The 21,116-nt window shown below is 55.1% G+C and overlaps 1 protein-coding gene across 2 annotated transcripts in view; it reads right to left on the reverse strand.

Moving 5' to 3' along the window:
• Positions 1-21,116, reverse strand: part of cps1 (carbamoyl-phosphate synthase 1, mitochondrial) — a 217,824-nt gene that overhangs the window by 27,470 nt on the left and 169,238 nt on the right. For both annotated transcript variants that reach the window (XM_070876254.1, XM_070876252.1), the window contains 4 exons: positions 21,022-21,089; positions 13,565-13,640; positions 11,609-11,686; positions 3,455-3,562 (listed from right to left, as the gene is read on the reverse strand). In XM_070876254.1, coding sequence (XP_070732355.1) covers positions 3,455-3,562; positions 11,609-11,686; positions 13,565-13,640; positions 21,022-21,089 — 330 coding nt within the window. The remainder of the gene's footprint in view (positions 1-3,454; positions 3,563-11,608; positions 11,687-13,564; positions 13,641-21,021; positions 21,090-21,116) is intronic.

The following is a 21,116-nucleotide window of genomic DNA, read 5'->3' on the forward strand; positions in this document are numbered from 1 at the left end:
TTTCCCACTAATCTTTGTGTCATCTGCAAATTTTGTTACACTACACTCTGTCCCCTCTTCCAGGTCATCTATGTATATTGTAAACAGTTGTGGTCCCAGCACCGATCTCTGTGGCACACCATTAACCACCGATTTCCAACCCGAAAAGGACCCATTTATAGAAACATAGAAACATAGAAAATAGGTGCAGGAGTAGGCCATTCGGCCCTTCTAGCCTGCACCGCCATTCAATGAGTTCATGGCTGAACTCTCTGCTTTCTGTTCGCCAGCCAATTCTCTATCCATGCTAATACATTTCCTCTGACTCCGCGTACCTTTATCTTCTGCAGTAACCTTTTGTGTGGCACCTTATCGAATGCCTTTTGGAAATCTAAATACACCACATCCATCCGTACACCTCTATCCACCATGCTCGTTATATCCTCAAAGAATTCCAGTAAATTAGTTAAACTTGATTTCCCTTTCATGAATCCATGTTGCGTCTGCTTAATTGCACTATTCCTATCTAGATGTCCCGCTATTTCTTCCTTAATGATAGTTTCAAGCATTTTCCCCACTACAGATGTTAAACTAACCGGCCTATAGTTACCTGCCTTTTGTCTGCCCCCTTTTTTAAACAGAGGCGTTACATTAGCTGCTTTCCAATCCGCTGGTACCTCCCCAGAGTCCAGAGAATTTTGATAGATTATAACGAATGCATCTGCTATAACTTCCGCCATCTCTTTTAATACCCTGGGATGCATTTCATCAGGACCAGGGGACTTGTCTACCTTGAGTCCCATTAGCCTGTCCAGCACTACCTCCCTAGTGATAGTGATTGTCTCAAAGTCCTCTCTTCCCATATTCCCGTGACCAGCAAATTTTGGCATGGTTTTTGTGTCTTCCACTGTGAAGACCGAAGCAAAATAATTGTTTAAGGTCTCAGCCATTTCCACATTTCCCATTATTAAATTCCCCTTCTCATCTTCTAAGGGACCAACATTTACTTTAGTCGCTCTTTTCCGTTTTATATATCTGTAAAAGCTTTTACTATCTGTTTTTATGTTTTGCGCAAGTTTACTTTCGTAATCTATCTTTCCTTTCTTTATTGCTTTCTTAGTCATTCCTTGCTGTCGTTTAAAATTTTCCCAATCTTCTAGTTTCCCACCTTATACGCATTGGTTTTTAATTTGATACTCTCCTTTATTTCCTTAGTTATCCACAGCTGGTTATCCCTTCTCTTACCGCCCTTTTTCACTGGAATAGTTGAGCACTATGAAAGAGCTCCTTAAAAGTCCTCCACTGTTCCTCAATTGTGCCACCGTTTAGTCTATGTTCCCAGTCTATTTTAGCCAATTCTGCCCTCATCCCACTGTAGTCCCCTTTGTTTAAGCATAGTATGCTCATTTGAGACACTACTTCCTCACCCTCAATCTGTATTACAAATTCAACCATACTGTGACCACTCATTCCGAGAAGATCTTTTACTAGGAGATCGTTTATTATTCCTGTCTCATTACACAGGACCAGATCTAAGATAGCTTGCTCCCTTGTAGGTTCTGTAACATACTGTTCTAAGAAACAATCCCGTATGCATTCTATGAATCCCTCCTCCAGGCTACCCCGTGCGATTTGATTTAACCAATCAATATGTCGGTTAAAATCCCCCATGATTACTGCCGTACCTTTTTCACATGCCTCCATTATTCCCCTGATTATTGTCCGCCCCACCGTGAAGTGACTTTTTCCCCTTACTATCTCTAATCTCCACCCACAATGATTCAACATTTTGTTCATTAGAGCCAATATCGTCTCTCACAACTGCCCTGATATCATCCTTTATTAACAGAGCTACCTCACCTCCTTTCCCTTCTTGTCTATCTTTCCGAATTGTCAGATACCTCTGTATGTTTAATTCCCAGTCTTGGCCACCCTGCAACCACGTTTCAGTAATGGCTACCAAATCATACCCATTTGTAATGATTTGTGCCGTCAACTAATTTAGTTTGTTTTGAATGCTGCATGCGTTTAGGTAAAGTGTTTTAATACTAATTTTTAAACCGTGATTTTTAGTTTTGAGTTGGGTTTTTCTGACAATCCCGGGTAATTTCTGACAATTCCAAATTTATTTAATTATATTTAAATTGCACCAGCTGCCGTGGTGGGATCTGAACTCACGTCTTTGGATTATTAGACATGGCCTCTGGATTACTGCTCCAGTAACATAACCACTATGCTACCGTACCTCTATATAACACTGTCGTGAACTCGCCTTTATTTTTCCAGCAAGATCTGGCCCATTATGTTTTAACAGACTAGATTTAGTAATGAGTCATGAGCCAGAATTCATTAATAAGCAAGCATCTTGCACTCTCTATTATTGGGTCTGGTCTTCTGTGCAAGCTCCTTGTGTAACACAGGAACCTGGCTGCAGAGGAGTGCAGAGACATTGGCCTGGCTTCTCATGACAAGAGGCAGCTGAGCAGACAGCAGCATCAGCGGCTCAGGTTTGTTAGTCTAACCTGCAGGTCAGGTCATTTATAGTTAGGGATGCGGCTGATGGAGGGAGGAGCTTATGTTTAGATGTTTGAAGGGTGATCTAATTGAGATGTTTAATATGATAAAGGAAAGGGTAGATAGAGAGAAGCTATTTCCTTTGGTGGGAGAATTGAGAACAAGGGGGCACAATCTTAAAAGTAGAGCTAGGCCAATTTGGAGTGAAATCAGGAAGCAAAAGTAGTGGAAATCTGGAATCCTCTCCCTCAAGAGGCTGTGGATGCTGGGACAATTGAAGCTTTCAAGACAGAGATTGATAGATTTATATTAGGTAAAGGTATCAATGGGTATGGAGCCAAGATAAATGTAGGATAAATGCATTTAAGATACAGATCAGATATGATCTAATTGAATGGAACAGGCTTGAGGGGCTGAATGGCCTACTCTTGTTCTTAAGTAACCAGACAAGTGCCAATAGCAGGAACACACTTAAAATATATAGTTGATGACAATGCTGAGTGGATTCAGTTACGTGGATAGACTGGAGAAGTTGGGGTTGTTCTCCTTAGAGCAGAGAAAGTGAAGAGGAGATTTAATCGAGGAGTCATGCAGGGTTTTGATAGAACAAATATGAAGAGACTGTTTCCAGTGACAGGAGGTCGATAACCAGAGGATACTGGTGTAAGGTAATGATCAAAAAAGCAAGGAGAGGCGGGGATGAGGAGAAATATTTTTATACAGTGAGTTGTTGTGATCTGGAATGCACTGCCTGAAAGGTTGGGGGAAGCAGATTCAATAATAACGTTCAAAAGGGAGCTGGATAAATACTTAAAAAGGAGAAATTTACAGAGCTATGGGGAAAGAGCAGGGGAGTGGGACTAATTGGATAGCTCTAACAAAGAGCCTGCACAGGCACAATGGGCCGATTGGCTTCCTTCTGTGCTGTATGATTCTATGACACATGAGGGCTGCTCCCAACCTTCTCCAAGGCTCCTTGGCTGATGGTCTGCGTTGGGAGAATCAATGTTGCATCCCCAGAATGAACACCTGCATCTTCTACGTGCTCCGTGATAGCGTGAGCCAGCACCTGGGCAGGGGCAGAAACAAACACTGCAATTAGCAAGCAATTGTCACCAAGAGCAAATATCAAACAAGGTGGTCCCATTAAGCCGATATCAAACAAGGTGGCCCAATTAAACAGAGTGGAACCAGAATGGAACGAAGGCACATGAAGCAAGGCGATACAACGGTCACTTTGATAATTGTGGGTGGTAATCTGCCAATGGGACATTCAACACAGCTGCAAGCAATGCAATGAGCATGGTGCGGTGGTAATCTGCCAATGGGACATTCAACACCGTCGCAGGCAATGGCCTGAACATGGTGCGGAAACTGCAGCTGTGCCAGAGGATCTAACCTTGACAGACCTTTCTTTAAATTAACTGTTTGAGAAGAACAGCACACCTTGTGAAAATTAAACAGTCAGCCAAAACCTGAATGAAAAACAGGAAAGGCCCAGTCCTTGAAAAGATATGGATGAACCTGAGTCTTCAGGGTCTTTTTATGCAGGAAGAGGGCCACAATGGATCGAATTACATGATCCTTACGAGGGTGAATAAACCCAGATATACTCCCCCTGCACGGTGAAACATTGCAATCGGGAGAATAAACCCAGCTTAGTGAATATACCCCGGCAAGGTGAAGACAGATGCAAAATACTCATTTAGTAGCTAAGACACTCTCTTTGCCCCTCTCATTGCCTTTTCAGGTTCTGCTCTGTACTCTCAGTATTCAGCTTGGTTCTCCACTGTATTATGAACCTTTATCATACGCAGCTCACTTAAATTAGCTCTCTTCCAGTTAAGTATGTTACTGCTGTTCACATTATCAACCTTGTCCATTCCAACATGGGATCCCGAGGCTTGTGAACCGCTGGTACCTCAGAAATAAATGGCAAGGAAAGTAGCTGCTCACAGATGACTGACATTGTAATCCGGTCTGTGGGACTATGACAGGACACATTGGGGGCGGAATTGCCCCTCACCCCAATTGGGGGTGGTAAACTTCCGAGTCTGGGACTTTTATCGTCCAGTCCGGAGGTCCTGCCCCGATGCGGAATTGGGCCTACCGCCCCTGAAAGGAAGCGGCACTCCGGCACTCCGTTTCCTGTAGTGGCGGTCCCAGGGTGGTACAGCAGCAAGGAGTGCAGTGCTATGCAGATGTTCCGCGTAGTGTTGATGCGCTACAATGCCCCTCCCCTTAATGAAAGGAGGGGGCCCCTGTGCACTCTGCAGGCCCTTTGGTGGCCGCCACTGGGCCACCAGGGCAGCGTGGGACCAGGCCAGCAGCCTGGCACCCAAGATGGAGTGCCGGGCTGCACGATGATTGCCCTGACCATGCCAGCCTCACGGCCCACGGGGCGTTAAGAGGTCAGCGCGTGGCGGTTTGATGCACTAAACACAGGGACATCGCCCCCCAAACCACCCGGGTCATTTCCTGGGAGGCGCTATCCTGGGCAGCGTGTCCCTTCCCCGGGCAAAAACTGGGGTTATAAAAAGGGGCAGTTTTGCCTCCATTGTAATCTGGTCTGTGAGTCGATGACAGGACATATTGTAATCTGGTCTGTGTGTCTGTGTGTGATTGACCCGTTCTCATTGATTGCAATGCAGACCACTCACCAACGATGTGCTGCAAGCTCATTTCAATGATTTCAGCGTGCAGCCAGCGCTAACCCCGCTGTTCATTGACTGCACGCATCGGCAGGGGGCCCCAAAATCGTTGCTTGCTGGCACCCATTAAAGCTAGCCTGCACTGCTTAAAGCTAGCCTGCACCTCTTAAAAGAGGTGGTGCATTGTGGCTGGAGCGAATGCTAGCAGTCATGCAGGAAGTGAATCTGACCTGGGAAACAGTGAAGAATGGCACAACATGGGAGAGAGCAATCTCCAAGGTTTCCAGACGCTGCACTGGAGGTCTTGGTGAAGAGGTGGAAAGAGATGTTCTGTATCCACAGGGGGCCAGGAGGCAGTGGAAGCGGATAGCTGGAGGTCAATGCCAGAAGTCAAGCCCAAGAACCTGGTTTCTGCACGAAGTTCAATGACCATACGAATTGTCAAGGTCAGTGAATGCATCTTCAAATGCCATATCCCACCAACTGCACCATTAGCTTCAGCCACTGCTCAATGCACCACACCCCATCACTAACCTATGACAAAATCTAGCAATCAGGACTCAATCCTAACATTCAAAAGTTTCACCTCATCCTCACACACTTTGTACTGTTGCAAGCCTTACACCTTCCACACACTGCCAGCAATTCAACCATGACAACAACATCACCCAAACAGATGGCATGACGCTCATTGACGCACTTCTCTCTTGCAGGACAAGGTGGTACATAACTGGATGCAGCAAGAGGTAATTGGCGAGGGAGAGGCACGCCTGCATGTCTTAACCCCTATGAGGAGATGGTGCTGGCGATTATTGGAACTTTGCTGAGGCGGGGCTGAAACCATAAAAGATGCCGGTATTCTCATACCTAATCCACCTTCTCACATCCTACTTCCCCCTCACCCCACAATCTCTTCTGATTTACAAGCTGCAGATGGTGTAAGCATGCACCTCTTTCTTTCCCCCCCTCCCCACACCACAACCCTACCCTTGTGCCTTTCTCCATTCAGATACCAAAGAAGTGCAACCTGCCCAGACAGTGGTGGAAGTGCAAGACGACAGTGATGAAGACGACACTCGATTTAACACTCTCAGCCACTAGCTCAGATACTGACACTGCGTGTAATTTAGATGCTAGCATAGAGGCGGGATCTGCATGTGGTGAGATACCAGACACAAGTGCGCTGCAACCAAGGCAGGGGGCAATGATAGCGCAAGTACCAGCCCGCGAGGTCGCACACAAGTTCTGCTGCAGAGGATTCAGATGAGAACTTTGATGGGCCAGGCCACAGAAGATGGCTAATGGGTGTAAACTACGAAATGCTTGGTGCATTGGGAAGCGTGCGTTTAATGTCAAGGAACATCGAGGAATCCGGCACCAACTTTGCACAAGGCTTTGTGCAGAGCTTGGAATGCATCCTTTCCAGCATGTAACTGGTGGCCAACTCCATCAACACACTCGTGGACCCAACCATAATGCAGTGTCTGATGGCCAATGTCTTAGTTTCCATTGCAGCACAAGCAGCTGCCACCAAAAGTCTGTGTGCTGCAGTGGAAGCTCAGACTGATGTCATGCAGGATCAGCTTGCTGCCATCATGGCTATGGATACCAGTGTTCAAAGGGGCTTGCGGCATGTCACAGCAGAACAGCAATCTGTCCTCCAACAGATTGCTAGGATTGCCCCAGGGGAGTGGCAGTTGCTCCGTGGAACACGACCCTGCTGTCCTATCACAGGATGACAGCATTCGTGATTCCACCTCTGCCACACTGCCACTTTCCTTGCTGCTGCCTGTCAGCCAGCCAGCTCAGACTGCTGCCCATGTCAAGTTGGTGCAGTCTGAAGCTGGGCCTACTAGACCCAGGGCTCCTCAAAGTCATCCTGCAAGGCCATCTGCAGTCTTCCCCCACTGAAAGTCAGCAGCCTTCCTCCAGCCATGCTGCAGCCACTGGGGTAGCACTGCATAGGAGCACTAGGACAGGCAAAGGCACATGGAACATAGGCACTAAAGGAACTGGACAAGAGTGATTAGTTTAAGTGTGTATTCAGTAGGGCATGATTTAATTTATAAATTTGGTTTGGAATGTTTAATTTGTGGAGGCTTTAATTTTTGCATTGTGGCCAAACGGATACTGATGGTCAATGAGAGAGGGAAGGAGTGTGGGTCTGTTGGTGAATGGGGAATTGGGGTTGAGGTTACTGGTATCGCACTCAGATGAGTTCTTCATGGACAGCACGACCAGAAAGGGGTCATCTAGCTCATGATAAGGGCTGTGCCCTCATGATGGCGAGATTGTGCAGCATGCAGCAGACGACCACAAATCTTGAGACCCACTCAGCCGAGTACTGCAGGGCTCCTCCAGAGTAGTCTAGGCAGCAAAATTATTGTTTCAGGATGCAATGGTCTGCTCCATCAGATTTCTTGTGGTAGCATGGCTCTCATCGTATGTATTCTGCACACCTGTGCGTGGGTTGCACACCGGAGTTATGACCAATGTCGTCAGAAGTCTTTGTAGTCACCCTTTGGTCTGCTGTGGTGGCTGAAATTCAGCTGGCATCATGATTGCTGCCAGGATACCGGGCATTGACCTGCCTTATTCACTGCCTATGATTGCACACCAGCTGGATGTTGAGGAAGTGGAATCCCTTTTGGTTACGGTATATGGCAGAGTTGATATGCAGCGCCCACAAAGCGACATGTGTGCAGTCAATGCCACCTTGCACAATGGGAAGCCTGCAATCCTAGTGAAGCTGCATGCTCGCTCCGCCTGCTGCTCTCTGGAGAGAGAATGAAATGCATTCAGCTCTTTTTGAATACAGAGTCTCAGTGACATCCCTTACGCAACAGTGGACGTCAAACTGTGAGATGTTGCAAATATCTCCGGCTCCAATCTAGAAGGAGTCAAATGTATTAAAGTTCATAGCCACGATCAGCTTCACAGCCACTGGCAATATGATCCTTGCCCTGCTCTGAGGTTGGAGTTGGCAGATTTCAGTGAGAACCTCCTTAGTGAAGCACCGACATCTCAAACATTCGTCATTGCTAAAGCTCGGGTAGGAGAATTGCTCCCCGAATATCCATGGCTGATATGGCCCTTCTCCCCCTCCCCCCTCTTCTAGCAGCTTGTCCTGCTCTGCATGGCCTCTGCTCATTCTCCCAGTCATGATCGATTCCAAGAGAAAGGCCTACTAGTGCACCCATGTCTGGGAGTAACTGGTTTGTGCAGGTCAGCAAAACTCCTTCAGCACCTGCCACACCACTCCCTGTAAATTTTGACAACTTGAAACAACTATAGAAAGCGCCAAACACTTGTACAATCGTAGCAACAGCCAGAAAAAATCAACCAGCAACTAACCTGTAAGTAGTTAATGATTCCTCTCAGTCGCGCTGGTGGGGGTCCTTCCTGCTGCTGAACATGTGCTCAGCTGTGCGAGCTTGAGAGTGCATTAGCTGGAGCGTTGAGCTCCAAAATGCCAGTGCAGGCACCAAATCAGCATTGCACACTGATTGACGTCATGGTCTGCCACCTCTGCATAATTCCGGCGTAGGTTCACTGCGCGCACACCAAGGTCCTCACTAATATGGCATCTGGCCCGATTCACCCAACAAGTGTGCACGCCTGCCGTGGATGCCATTTTGGCGCTCTAAGGGCACTCAATGTACAAAAAGCAGGCGCTACAGATCCGAATTTTGCACACATTGAGACTATGCCACATTTTAATATGTGTGGGTCTGTGATACTGTGATAGAACATATTTTAATCTGGTGTGTGGAAGAAACAGGCATTAATGGGCTGGTTGGGTCTTCTGTACTAATGAGTATCACTAAGGAGGTAAGATAATGGGACTAAAGGCAGATAAATCCCCTGGACCTGATGGTTTGCATCCTACAGTCTTAAGAGAAGTAGCGGCAGGGATAGTGGATGCATTGGTTGTAATTTACCAAAATTCCCTGGATTCTGGGGAGGTCCCAGCAGATTGGAAAACTGCAAATGTAACACCCCTATTTAAAAAAGGAGGCAGACAAAAAGCAGGAAACTATAGACCAGTTAGCCGAACATCTGTGGTTGGGAAAATATTGGAGCCCATTATTAAAGAAGCAGTAGCAGGACATTCGGAAAAGCAAAATTCGGTCAGGCAAAGTCAGCATGGATTTATGAAGGGGAAGTCATGTTTGATAAATTTGCTGGAATTCTTTGAGGATGTAACGAACAGGGTGGATAAAAGGGGAACCAGTGGATGTGGTATATTTGGACTTCCGGAAGGCACTTGACAAGGTGCCACACAAAGGGTTCAATTTTCCCCATGATTTGCGCTGTTTTTTTTGGCCTAAGTTGAAAAAACAGAGTTTCCCCAATGAATTTGCACCAGTGTAACTCAGTTACGATTTTTTTAGGTCAGTTTTTTTTTCAGCCAAAGGGGGCGTTACCAGCCACCCGCGCCAATTCTGGTCATTTATGGAAGTTTGGCCAGCTGAGAGTTACTCCAGTTCTGCTTAGGCCAACATATATGGCCTCTCCAGAAAACCTGTGCGGAGAGTTAAATAAATTGCCGCAAGTAAGGAAATCGGCGCAGCAGGTGCCCGGACACACAAAGAATTGAAAAACACATAGCCGCAACTTACCTCAAATCCCGCCTGAAGGCTGTCCGGTCCCATTGAGAGCGCGCAAGCGCACGAGAGAGAGAGCGAGAGAGCGCGAGAGAGAGAGCGCGAGAGCGCAAGAGAGAGCGCGAGAGAGAGCGAGCGAGAGAGAGAGCGCGAGAGAGAGAGAGAGAGCGCAAGAGAGAGAGAGAGAGAGAGAGAGCGCGCGAGAGAGAGAGCGCGAGAGAGAGAGCGCGAGAGAGAGAGAGAGCGCGAGAGAGCGAGCGCGAGAGAGCGAGCGTGCGCGCGCGGGGGAGAGAGAGAGAGCGCGAGAGAGAGAGAGCGCGAGAGACTGGGGACCGAGAATTGGACCGGACCAGCAAGTCCTTCGGGCGGGGTTGGAGGTAAGTTGCTGCTATGTGTTTTTCAATTCTTTTAATGTGGTGGGAGCTGGCTGTATGTGTCACTTTGCAGCCTCAGCTCGCATTGTGTCCCTAGTTACCATGGCAGCCCGATCTTTTTCACGCAGATCAAGGCTCCACCCCCAAAACTAAAGGACAGGTTAGGCGACGCCAAAATGAAGAACTCCAACGGCGAAACTTAGAACATTTTTTGGGGACATACTTGGGCCCCAAAAAATCTGGCGTAACTCTTCAAGTAAGCCAAAAAAAAGCTTTGGGGAAAATGGAGCCCAAAAGGATACTGCACAAGATAAAAGTTCACAGGGTTGGTAGTAACATGGATAGAGGATTAGCTAACTAACAGAGAGTCAGGGTAAATGGTCCATTCTCGGGTGGGCAATCAGTAACTAGTGGAGTGCCGCAGGGATCAGTGCTAGGACCCCAACTATTTACAATCTAAATTAACTTGGATGAAGGGACCGAGTGTAACATAGCCAACTTTGCTGACGATACAAAGATGGGAGGAAAAGCACTGTGTGAAGAGGACACGAAAAACCTGCAAAAGGACAGAGACAGGCTAAGTGAATGGGCAAAAATTTGGCAGATGGAGTATAATGTTTGAAAGTGTAAGGTTATGCACTTTGGTAGAAAAAAAAAATCAAAGTGCAAGTTATTATTTAAATTGAGAAAAATTGTAAAGTGCTGCAGTACAGCGAGACCTGGGGGTCCTGGTGCATGAAACACAAAAGGTTGGTATGCAGGTACAGCAAGTGATCAGGAAGGTCAATGGAATCTTGGCCTTTACTGCAATGGGGATAGAGTATAAAGCAGGGAAGTCCTGCTACAACTGTACAGGGTATTGGTGAGGCCACACCTAGCGTACTGTGTGCAGTTTTGATCTCCGTATTTAAGGAAGGATATACTTGCATTGGAGGCTGTTCAGTGAAGGTTCACTTGGTTGATTCCAGAGATGAGGGGGTTCATGTATGAGGAAGAATGAGAGGTGATCTTATCGAAACGTATAAGATTATGAGGGGGCTTGACAATGTGGATGCAGAGAGGATGTTTCCACTGATGGGGGAGACTAGAACTAGGGGACATAATCTTAGAATAAGGGGCCACCCATTTAAAACAGATGAGGAGGAATTTCGTCTCTCAGAGGTTGGAAATCTGTGGAATTCGCTGCCTCAGAGAGCTGGGTCATTGAATAAATTTAAAACAGAGATAGACAGTTTCTGAACCAATAATGGAATAAAAGGTTATGGGGAGCGGGCAGGGAAGTGGACCTGAGTCCATGATTAGATCAGCCATGATCGTATTAAATGGCGGAGCAGGCTCGAGGGGACGTATGGCCTACTCCTGCTCCTATTTCTTACGTTCTTATGGCAAACGAGGGCTTGGCAACTGAAGCCTGGCCACGTGCTCAACTGCCGCATTGTGTTCTAGTCAGATTGAACATTGGCTCATTAAATATTATTCTTACCTTCCCTTCCTTTGAAACTGCATCAACTTCAACCTCTCTGGCCCCTTCAACAAATTTGGTGATGACAACTGGGTGTTCCTGCAGGCAACAGAAGAGATAGTTTTGTGTGAGCAGAGCTGAACCTTCTTGGGAATTTCCAAACAAATGAATTTTACCAGGAATGGCTCTCTTTTGTGCAAGTTCTCCATCTTGTGCAGCCTCTTGTTTGGTTATAGTTCCACAGACACCAGCTGTCCTTCAGTACCTCAGCCAAGTGTGAGCCAATTAAAAATCTAACGATGGAGTTCAGAGACCCAGCAAAGACCGGCTACTGTCATTGGCTGTGCAGTGTCAACTGTGTGATGGGTATGTCAAGACTTGATGACACAGAAACAACATTAAAGCATGTGCTTCTTTTCCATGCTCACAACCTGCAGCAATTGCTGAGTGACTGAGGTCAGTAGGTGCTCTGATTCTGAGCAACCCAAGTGTTAAGGAAGGCCTTTTTACTTGGATTGATTTAACTGAACATGTATTCAGAATTGAACTGCTAAGGAATATGAAAGTAGCCTGATTCAGGTTTCAGCTGGTTTGGGACTGAAGTCCTGTTTCCCAAGGGCAGTTAAGGTGAGCTCAGATATCTAGCCCAATGCTGCTAATTCTGTACAGGAATTCATGGATTTCAGTATCTGCTGCGTTGGGTCAGCATTTGGCTGGGCTGCTGGGCGAAAACAAGCCTAACATTTGTAGGAGAACGAAACACATTAAAGGCAGCGTCCCTTTAAATGGCAATTATTAGAGCCATCAAACAGGAAATGTGCACCACTGCCATCGGACTTTGCAGCATTGGTCTTCCTCCCTCCCTCCCTCCCTCCCAATGTTCTTCCTGACACTTTCTACGGGATCAGTGCTGGCTGAAGGTTCTAACAGCAAAGTGACAATTCTTTGAGAGTGATGTTGGCAGTACGGACTACAGTAGTGTAGTGGTTGTTACTAATCAGGAGAACCAGAATTCAAATCTCACTGGTACTGTGTAGTGTGATCATTAAACCTTTGTTAATAAACCAACTAGTTCTTAATAGCAATTCTCAAACAAAGGAACCATTAAGCAAATACATTACAAAGACCTAACCCGGTCAGGCGTATATACCCAACCCCCTCCTCCCCAAAACCCCCCCTCCCCACAATCCTCCTCCCCAGATCCCCCCACATCCTCCCCATCCTTCTCCCCAGATAGCACCCCCCGCAGCCCACAACCTCCCCATCCTTCTCCCCAGACAGCACCCCCCGCAGCCCACATCCTCCCCGTCCTTCTCCCCAGACAGCACCCCCCGCAGCCCACATCCTCCCCATCCTTCTCCCCAGACAGCACCCCCCGCAGCCCACATCCTCCCCGTCCTTCTCCCCAGACAGAACCCCCCGCAGCCCACATCCTCCCCGTCCTTCTCCCCAGACAGAACCCCCCGCAGCCCACATCCTCCCCGTCCTTCTCCCCAGACAGAACCCCCCGCAGCCCACATCCTCCCCATCCTTCTCCCCAGACAGCACCCCCCGCAGCCCACATCCTCCCCATCCTTCTCCCCAGACAGCACCCCCCGCAGCCCACATCCTCCCCGTCCTTCTCCCCAGCCCACATCCTCCCCATCCTTCTCCCCAGCCCACATCCTCCCCATCCTTCTCCCCAGCCCACAGCCTCCCCATCCTTCTCCCCAGCCCACATCCTCCCCATCCTTCTCCCCAGCCCACATCCTCCCCATCCTTCTCCCCAGCCCACATCCTCCCCATCCTTCTCCCCAGACAGCCGCTCCCCCCCCGCCCCCACATTCCTCCTCCCCTGATCTATGGGGAAAGATTGGACAGGCTGGCTTCTTTGTAACAGAGACCACCGAGGGGGAGAGTTGATTGAGGTATATATATGGAGGGGGGGGGGGCGGTGGAGGTGGCCGGTCGGTGGGGTGGGGGGGGGGGGGGAGGTACCGGAGAGACACGGGCTGCTTCCGCTAAGAATTTCTTCATTTCCACTGCATCGTGAGCCACGTTCATCGCTGAACCACTGGAACAACAAAATGAAACACTGGCGTCAAACCTCCACACGTTGTCACTGGTCTCATCCAGTGACTGGCTGCTAAACTTCACCCCTCCCCCACACAGCTGTCCCACACTCCCTCTCCCCCACACAGCTGTCCCACCCCTCCCCCTCGCCCCACACAGCTGTCCCACACTCCCTCTCCCCCACACAGCTGTCCCACCCCTCCCCCTCGCCCCACACAGCTGCCCCCCCCCACACAGCTGTCCCACACTCCCCCTCCCCCACACAGCTGTCCCACCCCCCTCCCCCCACACAGCTGTCCCCCCCCCACACAGCTGTCCCACACTCCCCCCTCCCCCCACACAGCCGGCTTACCCCCCTCCCCCCACACAGCTGTCCCACACTCCCCCCTCCCCCAACACAGCTGTCCCACACTCCCCCTCCCCCACACAGCTGTCCCACACTCCCCCCTCCCCCACACAGCTGTCCCACACTCCCCCCTCCCCCCACACAGCTGTCCCACACTCACCTCTCCCCCCACACCCCCTCCCCCACACAGCCGTCCCACCCTCCCCTCCACCACACAGCTGTCCCACCCTCCTGCCTCCCCCCACACAGCTGTCCAACACTACCCCTCCCCGCACACTCCTCCTCCCCCCACACAGCTGTCCCATCCCCCCTCCCCCACACAGCCGTCCCACCCCCCCTTCCCCACACAGCTGTCCCACCCCCCCTCCCCAACACAGCTGTCCCACACTCCCCCCTCCTCCCACACAGCTGTCCCACACTCCCCCCTCCCCGACACAGCTGTCCCACACTCCCCCCTCCCCACACAGCTGTCCCACCCCCCTCCCCCACACAGCTATCCCACAGTCCCCCCTCCCCCCACACAGCTGTCCCACACTCCCCCTCCCCCACACAGCAGTCCCACCCCCACTCCCCCCACACAGCTGTCCCACACTCCCCCTCCCCCACACAGCAGTCCCACCCCCACTCCCCCCACACAGCTGTCCCACACTCCCCCTCCCCCACACAGCAGTCCCACCCCCACTCCCCCCACACAGCTGTCCCACACTCCCCCTCCCCCACACAGCAGTCCCACCCCCACTCCCCCCACACAGCTATCCCACACTCCCCCCTCCCCGACACAGCTGTCCCACACTCCCCCCTCCCCACACAGCTGTCCCACCCCCCTCCCCCACACAGCTATCCCACACTCCCCCCTCCCCCCACACAGCTGTCCCACACTCCCCCCTCCCCGACACAGCTGTCCCACACTCCCCCCTCCCCACACAGCTGTCCCACCCCCCTCCCCCACACAGCTATCCCACACTCCCCCCTCCCCCCACACAGCTGTCCCACCCCCCCTCCCCAACACAGCTGTCCCACACTCCCCCCTCCTCCCACACAGCTGTCCCACACTCCCCCCTCCCCGACACAGCTGTCCCACACTCCCCCCTCCCCACACAGCTGTCCCACCCCCCTCCCCCACACAGCTATCCCACACTCCCCCCTCCCCCAACACAGCTGTCCCACACTCCCCCTCCCCCACACAGCTGTCCCACCCCCACTCCCCCCACACAGCTGTCCCACACTCCCCCTCCCCCACACAGCTGTCCCACCCCCACTCCCCCAACACAGCTGTCCCACACTCCCCCTCCCCCACACAGCAGTCCCACCCCCACTCCCCCCACACAGCAGTCCCACCCCCACTCCCCCCACACAGCTGTCCCACACTCCCCCTCCCCCACACAGCTGTCCCACCCCCACTCCCCCCACACAGCAGTCCCACCCCCACTCCCCCCACACAGCTATCCCACACTCCCCCCTCCCCCCACACAGCTGTCCCACCCCCCCTCCCCCACACAGCTGTCCCACACTCCCCCCTCCCCCCACACAGCTGTCCCACACTCCCCCTCCCCCCACACAGCTATCCCACACTCCCCCCTCCCCCCACACAGCTGTCCCACACCCCCCTCCCCCACACAGCTGTCCCACACTCCCCCCTCCCCCCACAGCTGTCCTACCCCCCTCCCCCCACACAGCTGTCCCACCCCCCTCCCCCCACACAGCTGTCCCACACTCCCCCCTCCCCCCACACAGCCGTCCCACCCTCCCCTCCACCACACAGCTGTGCCACCCTCCCCCTCCCCCCACACAGCTGTCCCACACTCCCCCCACACTCCCCCCCCCTCCCCCCACACAGCTGTCCCACAGTCCACACTCCCCCCCCCCCCTCCCCCCACACAGCTGTCCCACACTCCCCCTCCCCCCACACAGCTGTCCCATCCGCCTCCCCCACACAGCCGTTCCACCTCCCCCTCCCCCCACCCAGCCATCCCACCCTCCCTCCACCACGCAGCCGTCCCACACCCCCTCCCCCACACAGCCGTCCCACCCCCCCACACAGCCGTCCCACCCCCCCTCCCCCACGCAGCCGTCCCACACCCCCTCCCCCACACAGCCGTCCCACCCCCCTCCACTCCCCCAAAGTTGTCCCACACTCCCCCCTCCCCCTCCCCCCACACAGCTGTCCCACCCCCCTCTCCCACACAGCTGTCCCACCCCCCTCCCCCCACACAGCTGTCCCACACTGCCCCCTCCCCCCACACAGCTGTCCCCCCTCCCCCACACAGCTGTCCCACCCCCCTCTCCCACACAGCTGTCCCACCCCCCCTCCCCTCCCCCACACAGCTGTCCCACCCCCCTCTCCCACACAGCTGTCCCACCCCCCCTCCCCTCCCCCAAAGCTGTCCCACACTCCCCCCTCCCCCTCTCCCACACAGCTGTCCCACCCCCCCTCACCCACACAGCTGTCCCACCCCCCCTCCCCTCCCCTCCCCCAAAGCTGTCCCACACTCCCCCCTCCCCCTCTCCCACACAGCTGTCCCACCCCCCTCCCCCCACACAGCTGTCCCACACTGCCCCCTCCCCCCACACAGCTGTCCCACCCCCTCCCCCCACACAGCTGTCCCACACTCCCCCCTCCCCCCACATTCCCCCCCTCCCCCCACACAGCTGTCCCACACTCCCCCCTCCCCCCACACTCCCCCCCCCTCCCCCCACACAGCTGTCCCACACTCTCCCCTCCCCCCACACAGCTGTCCGACCCCCCCCTCCCCCCACACAGCCGGCTCACCCCTCCTCCCCCACACAGCCGTCCCACCCCCCCCCCCACACAGCCGTCCCACCCCCCCCTCCCCCACACAGCCGTCCCACCCCCCCTCCCCTCCCCCACACAGCTGTCCCCCCCCCACACAACTGTCCCAGCCCCCTCCCCCCACACAGCTGTCCCACCCCCCTCCCCCCACACAGCTGTCCCACACTCCCCCCTCCCCCCACATAGCTGTCCCACACTTCCCCCCCCCCCTCCCGCCACACTCACCCCCATCCCCCCACACAGCTGTCCCACACTCCCCCCTCCCCCAACACAGCTGTCCCATACTCCCCCCTCCCCCCACACTCACCCCCCTCCCGTCCCACCCCCCTCTTCCCCCCACACAGCTGTCCCACACTCCCCCCTCCCCCCACACTCCCCCGCTCCCCCCACACAGCTGTCCCACACTCCCCCCACACAGCTGTCCCATCCCCCCTCCCCCCACACAGCCGTCCCATCCCCCCTCCCCCCACACAGCCGTCCCATCCCCCCTCCCCCCACACAGCTGTCCCACCCCCCTCTCCCACACAGCTGTCCCACCCCCCCTCCCCTCCCCCACACAGCTGTCCCACCCCCCTCTCCCACACAGCTGTCCCACCCCCCTCCCCTCCCCCAAAGCTGTCCCACACTCCCCCCTCCCCCTCTCCCACACAGCTGTCCCACCCCCCTCCCCCCACACAGCTGTCCCACCCCCTCCCCCACACAGCTGTCCCACACTCCCCCCTCCCCCCACATTCCCCCCCCTCCCCCCACACAGCTGTCCCACACTCCCCCCTCCCCCCACACTCCCCCCCCTCCCCCCACACAGCTGTCCCACACTCTCCCCTCCCCCCACACAGCTGTCCGACCCCCCCTCCCCCCACACAGCCGTCCCACCCCCCCTCCCCCACACAGCTGTCCCACCCCCCTCTCCCCCCACACAGCTGTCCCACCCCCCTCTCCCCCCACACAGCTGTCCCACCCCCCTCTCCCCCCACACAGCTGTCCCATCCCCCCTCCCCCCACACAGCCGTCCCACCCCCCCTCCCCCACACAGCCATCCCACCCCCCCTCCCCCACACAGCCATCCCACCCCCCCTCCCCCACACAGCCGTCACCTCCCCTCCCCCACACAGCCGTCCCACCCCCCCTCCCCCACACAGCCGTCCCACCCTCCCCTCCACCACACAGCTGTTCCACCCTCCCGCCTCCCCCCACACAGCTGTCCCACACTACCCCTCCCCCCACAGTCCCCCTCCCCCCACACAGCTGTCCCATCCCCCTCCCCCACACAGCCGTCCCATCCCCCCCCTCACAGCCGTCCCACCCCCCCTCCCCCACACAGCCGTCCCACCCCACCTCCCCCCACACAGCCGTCCCACCCCCCCATCCCCCTACACAGCTGTCCCACCCCCCCATACAGCTGTCCCACCCCCCATCCCCCCACACAGCTGTCCCACCCCCCCTCCCCCACACAGCCGTCCCTCCCCCACACAGCCGTCCCACCCCCCCTCCCCCACACAGCCGTCCCACACTCCCCCCTCCTTCCCACACAGCTGTCCCACACTCCCCCCTCCCCACACACTCCCCCCCCCTCCCCCCACACAGCGGTCCCACCCCCCCTCCCCCCACACAGCTCCCCCACACTCCCCCCCTCCCCCCACACAGCTGTCCCACACTCCCCCCATCCCCCACACTCCCCCCTCTCCCCCCACACAGCTGTCCCACACTTCCCCCTCCCCCCACACAGCTGTCCCACACTCCCCCCTCTCCCCCCACACAGCTGTCCCACACTTCCCCCTCCCCCCACACAGCTGTCCCAACCCCCCCTCCCCCACACAGCCGTCCCACCCCCCTCCACTCCCCTCCCCCACACAACTGTCCCACCCCCCCCCCCACACAGCTGTCCCACCCCCCCTCCCCCACACAGCCGTCCCACCCCCCTCCCCTTCCCCACACAGCCGTCCCACCCCCCCTCCCCTTCCCCACACAGCTGTCCCACACTCCCCCCCCCCCCCTCAGCCGTCCCACCCCCCCCTCCCCCCACACAGCTGTCCCACACTCCCCCCTCCCCACACACTCCCCCCCCCCCTCCCCCCACACAGCGGTCCCACCCCCCCTCCCCCCACACAGCTGTCCCACCCCCCTCTCCCCCCACACAGCTGTCCCACCCCCCTCTCCCCCCACACAGCTGTCCCACCCCCCCTCCCCCACACAGCTGTCCCACCCCCCTCTCCCCCCACACAGCTGTCCCACCCCCCTCTCCCCCCACACAGCTGTCCCACCCCCCTCTCCCCCCACACAGCTGTCCCACCCCCCTCTCCCCCCACACAGCTGTCCCACACTCCCCCCATCCCCCACACTCCCCCCCCCCCCCCATCCCCCACACTCCCCCCCCCCCCCCCCCACACAGCTGTCCCACACTTCCCCCTCTCCGCACACAGCTGTCCCACCCCCACACAGCCGTCCCACCCCCCTCCCCCACACAGCTGTCCCACCCCCCTCTCCCCCCACACAGCTGTCCCACCCCCCTCTCCCCCACACAGCTGTCCCACCCCCCTCTCCCCCCACACAGCTGTCCCACCCCCCTCTCCCCCCACACAGCTGTCCCACACTCCCCCCATCCCCCACACTCCCCCCCCCTCCCCCCACACAGCTGTCCCACACTTCCCCCTCTCCGCACACAGCTGTCCCACCCCCACACAGCCGTCCCACCCCCCCTCCCCCACACAGCTGTCCCACCCCCCTCTCCCCCCCACACAGCTGTCCCACACTCCCCCCCCATCCCCCACACTCCCCCCCTCCCCCCACACAGCTGTCCCACACAGCTGTCCCACACTTCCCCCTCTCCGCACACAGCTGTCCCACCCCCACACAGCCGGCTCACCACCCCCCACACAGCCGTCCCACCCCCCCTCCCCCCACACAGCCATCCCAACCCCCCCTCCCCCCACACAGCCGTCCCACCCCCCCTCCCCCACACAGACGTCCCACCCCCCCCCCACACAGCCGTCCCACCCCCCTCCCCCACACAGCTGTCCCACCCCCCCCACAGCCATCCCACCCCCCCCTCCCACCACACAGCCGTTCCACACCCCCCTCCACACAACTGTCCCACCCCCCCTCCCCCACACAGCTGTCCCACCCCCCCCTCCACACAACTGTCCCACCCCCCCTCCCCCACACAACCGTCCCACCCCCCCTCCCCTACACAGCTGTCCCACCCCCCCCCCCACACAGCCGTCCCACCCCCTTTCCCCTCCCCCACACAGCTGTCCCACCCCCCCTCCCCTTCCCCACACAGCTGTTCCACCCCCCTCCCCCACATCCAGCTGGCTCTGCCCCCCCCCACACACACAGCTGGCTCAGCCCCTCCCCCACACAGCTGGCTCAGCCCAAAGGCACCATCATGGACTTGTCTATATTGAAAGCCATCTGTCAGACCCATTCATGCAACGTGTCTCTATTTATCATCCAACGGCCTAACATCCACCTAAATCTGCATGTCAACAGCAAACCTTTGCTCCATTCCAGATCGGTAATAAAAGATGGAAAAGAGCACGGATCTCTGCGTGACTCCAAGACTGACCAGGCCTTCATTATGAGTGCCTTTTGTCTAAGCCGATATAACCTATTTCCTGTCCAACCTAAAACCTGCCCATAAATCCCACAAAGACACAGCACTGTGCGACGAAAGGCTTTTTGAAAATCTAAATACACAATAAAAGACACAGCTTCCATTATTCAACAACGCCATAACCTCCTCAAAACACAAAATAATCACTGGTCTGTACGACCAACCACCAGTTCAAACCCCTCTCCCCGATCAAGGTTTTCCTTGATTTTATTTGCCAACCTTTTTTCATACTCTCTCTTTGCTTTCCTTATTTCCTATGAGACACAGCTGAGGAAAACAATTGGCTTCAGGCAGGGCTGCCAGCTGCTGGGGGTTATCCTGGGAATCCTGCCAGAGAGTCTACACGTAGCATTGGGCTAGGCTGTGACATCCCTTCACAGTTCGATAGCCTGTCGACACTCACCATCTCGGTTCACACATGAAGAATGGCCACTTGAGTGAGCAAGTCAGCACTTTCAGAACAGGACAGCAGGACAGGGAAGGAGGGACAGCTACTGGACAACAATCTGACACAAAACCGGTTTTGTGACCAAAGTGTGCACTGATTGGATGTTTGGTATCTTACATAAAATGTAGCTGATACTTGCCGCGGATGTAAAGTGGAGCCCCGAGCCCAGAAATAACAACTTTACCTTAGGACGTAAGATGGCCTCAGCAAGCAGGGGTATCCCACAGTCTCTGCAAATGACAGGGCATTATCCTAGCACAGAAAAAAAGTCAGTCAGTG

The sequence above is a fragment of the Pristiophorus japonicus genome, chromosome 3, assembly GCF_044704955.1.
Source record: "Pristiophorus japonicus isolate sPriJap1 chromosome 3, sPriJap1.hap1, whole genome shotgun sequence".
Classification (NCBI taxonomy): domain Eukaryota; kingdom Metazoa; phylum Chordata; class Chondrichthyes; family Pristiophoridae; genus Pristiophorus; species Pristiophorus japonicus.